Raw genomic sequence first — 3,020 nt, forward strand, 5'->3', positions numbered from 1 at the left:
CCAGCTCAGGATATTCTGTGATTCTAACTCTTTGGTTAACCCTTCCTCTCCCCACAAAGAGCTGGCAAAGCTGTTGGGGGTGGGGCAGAACAAGGGAAGCGGCAGCACTGTTGCTGTCTCTATGACACAACAATGGGAGCCCCAACATTCCGTCCCTGGAGACGCTCCAAGAGGAGCGTCCAGACCCGGGTCCAGTCAACACAACGGAGCGGTCGCCGAAGCTGACTGGCCATGGCCCTGTCAGCTCTGTGGCAGCGTTGTGTGAGCTGGAGCTCAACCATAGCCCAGCTCCTGCAGCCGTTTGTCTCTCGCGGAACCTCCTGCCCCACAGGTGAGGACAGACCCTGAGCCCAAAAGGCCCCGGACGCACGGCGGGGACATTCACAGCCCTTGCTCCCCTGCCCCTTCCCCTCCTCCTCCTCAGTCCTCTGAGCGCCCGACACCCCCCGACTGGCACGTGACCTCCAGCGTTTGCTCTTTCTCGCAGGATCAGCCAGCCTCGGCCAACAGCCTGGCCAGAAGCAGCAGCCCTTGCCAGCTCCCTCTGCCCCACCAGCAGGTATGGCAGTCCCATCTGCCTTGGCCCCTCGGCATTCCCTGCCCCCAACCCCTCCAGCCCCCAGGCCTGCCCTGGCTCCTCCAGCCCTGCCGGCACCTCCAGCAGCCACAGCACCCCTGTCCCCCTGCCAGCTGGGGCACCTTGGCTCAGCACAGCACAGCGAGCAGACCTGGCATTGCCTGGGCCACCTCTGTTCAAGTAAGAGCTTTTAGAGATATTTTCCCAGGATCTTGGGGCCGTCTCTGCCATTTTGCCGTCCCCTGTGCAACCCCATGGCCGTGGCACGGCAGCTCACCCCGCAGGGACGGTCCCTCAGGCAAGCTGCCGCTCAGAGCAGGGGGATGCCTGTGTTCGGGGTCGGCTCAGCGGGTGCTCCAGGAGACTCTCTCAGCCCCGAGCCCCCCCATCTCCCTTCTCCCCTGTGCCAATGGCTCCAAGCAGTGACTGCTCCAACCCCCACCCATATCTTCTGCTCCACAGGGACACGGACTCAGCTGCCTCCACCAGCCCCCTTGGCAAGCAGCCATGGCATTGCTCCTCCATCAGGCAATGCCCGGGGCTGCAGGAAGGCCCTGGTCCCAGCCCCACCAGTGCGGGACACCCAACACGGCCCTACCAGCTCAACCAACCCCTCAGGGACACCCCTGGGCCGTGGCAGCCCTCCAGACACCAGCGTGCCCATGGATTTGGACACCACCCCAGCTCTTGACATCAGTCTGGGCAGTGATGTCCCCATGGATGACGACACCCCGTCAGGCTGCGACCTCTCGCTGGCCAGCGACGTCACCATGGACGAGGACAGCCCGTCAGGCCGTGACCTCTCCTTGGCCAGCGACATCACCATGGATGAGGACAGCCCGTCAGGCCGTGACCTCTCCTTGGCCAGCGACGTCACCATGGACGAGGACAGCCCGTCAGGCCGTGACCTCTCGCTGGCCACTGACGTCCCCATGGATGGTGGCTCCCCCTCAGGCAGTGATCACCTTGTGAGCTGTGACATCTCAGTGAGCAGCGATGTCCCCATGGATGAGGACACCTTCCCGAGGGCTGACATCTCCCTGCCCAGTCACAGCACTGCCAGCCACCCTGGCCCACTCCACGGCCAAGCCATCGGGGCCCATGGGGTGACTCCAGCCAGCGACACTGGGCTGCGTCGCAAGGTCCTGCTGAAAGGGACTCGGAGCCACTTGCATCGCTCCCAGGGAGCCGTGGGTACCAGTCGGGATGATCGCAGCAGCGTCCCCGTGCCCACGGACCATGCTGGCACCAGTGGCACCAGCCCCCGGCCCAAGAACACCTCACTCTGCCCGCCCAAGAAGATGCCGCCCACTGACTGCAGTGTCCCCAAGCCTTCCAGAGCCGTCCTGAGCACGGGACACTGCAAGGCAGGCGGCATCAAGCCTCAGGACCCTCAGCAGGGTGCGGGCGCAGGGCTGCCACCGCCTCAGAGCAGCGAGTCAGCACGTAACATCGCTCTGGAAAGGCGGGGCACAAAGAGGAAGAGGGGCTCTGGGCCAAGCACTGGGAGCAAGTGCAAGGCTCCCGCAGCCAGGGCTGGGGCAGGAAGTTGTTGAGGGACAGATCGTTTGGGGATCTGTCCCAGGGAGAGGGACAGATCGTTTGGGGATCTGTCCCGGGGGGAGGGACAGATCGTTTGGGGATCTGTCCCGGGGGGAGGGACAGATCGTTTGGGGATCTGTCCCGGGGGGAGGGACAGATCGTTTGGGGATCTGTCCCGGGGGGAGGGACAGATCGTTTGGGGATCTGTCCCGGGGGGAGGGACAGATCGTTTGGGGATCTGTCCCGGGGGGAGGGACAGATTGTTTGGGGATCTGTCCCAGGGAGAGGGATAGGTCGTTTGGGGATCTATCCCAATCTGAGGGAGGGAGGGAGGGAGGGAGGGTGTTTATGTAGATAGAGATGTAGGTAGAGACGTAGATGTAGATGTAGATGTAGGTGTAGATATTGATGACTGTTTTTTTCTGGTTATCAATAAAAGATTTTCTTTTTTATTCCATAACCTGTCTGTGTCTGCATGGAATGGGGAGGGAGTGGCGGGTGGCAGCAGGAAATGGCACCAAGCAGGTCCACCAAGGCCCAAAGGGCTCCAAGGGCACCCAAAGGGCACTCCAGGCCTGAGTCAGTGCCGGAGGTGCAGGCATTCATGGAGGGTCCCCTTCCCCGGGGCAAGCAGCCCTTTGGCATGGGAGCCAGAACAGAGGGGTCCGTGCAGGACTCACGCACATGGCCCCACGCCGAAAGCAGCCCCGAGCACAGCCTGGGCACCGTCCTCCCACTCTGGGGCTTTAGAAGGCTGCTCCCACTGCTCCCACTGACCCCACCATGTCCCCAGTCATCCCACTGCAGCCCCAGACAGAGCTCCTGCAGGCTGCCCCGGGGCTGCACTGGACAGGGGCGGGAAGGGAGCGGGAAGAACGTGCTGGGAACCATATGCAGGACC

The 3,020-nt window shown here is 63.1% G+C and overlaps 1 protein-coding gene across 1 annotated transcript; it reads left to right on the top strand.

Annotated features, from left to right (window-relative positions):
• The first annotated feature begins 213 nt into the window (after positions 1–213).
• Positions 214–2,222, top strand: LOC135419445 (cell surface glycoprotein 1-like). The gene is made up of 3 exons (XM_064665846.1): positions 214–331; positions 488–559; positions 1,040–2,222. The coding sequence occupies exons 1-3, from the start codon at positions 232–234 to the stop codon at positions 2,131–2,133; spliced, it is 1,266 nt and encodes a 421-aa protein (XP_064521916.1). The 5' UTR covers positions 214–231; the 3' UTR covers positions 2,134–2,222.
• Positions 2,223–3,020: the final 798 nt, after the last annotated feature.

Source organism: Pseudopipra pipra, chromosome 1 (assembly GCF_036250125.1).
Source record: "Pseudopipra pipra isolate bDixPip1 chromosome 1, bDixPip1.hap1, whole genome shotgun sequence".
Taxonomy (NCBI): domain Eukaryota; kingdom Metazoa; phylum Chordata; class Aves; order Passeriformes; family Pipridae; genus Pseudopipra; species Pseudopipra pipra.

Excerpts from the sequence above, each read along its gene's own strand:
- LOC135419445 (XM_064665846.1), top strand. The coding sequence starts at position 232 with ATGGCCCTGTCAGCTCTGTGGCAGCGTTGTGTGAGCTGGAGCTCAACC. Across the intron at positions 332-487 it reads CGGAACCTCCTGCCCCACAG|GATCAGCCAGCCTCGGCCAA; the intron begins GTGAGGACAGAC and ends TCTTTCTCGCAG. Across the intron at positions 560-1,039 it reads TCCCTCTGCCCCACCAGCAG|GGACACGGACTCAGCTGCCT; the intron begins GTATGGCAGTCC and ends TCTGCTCCACAG.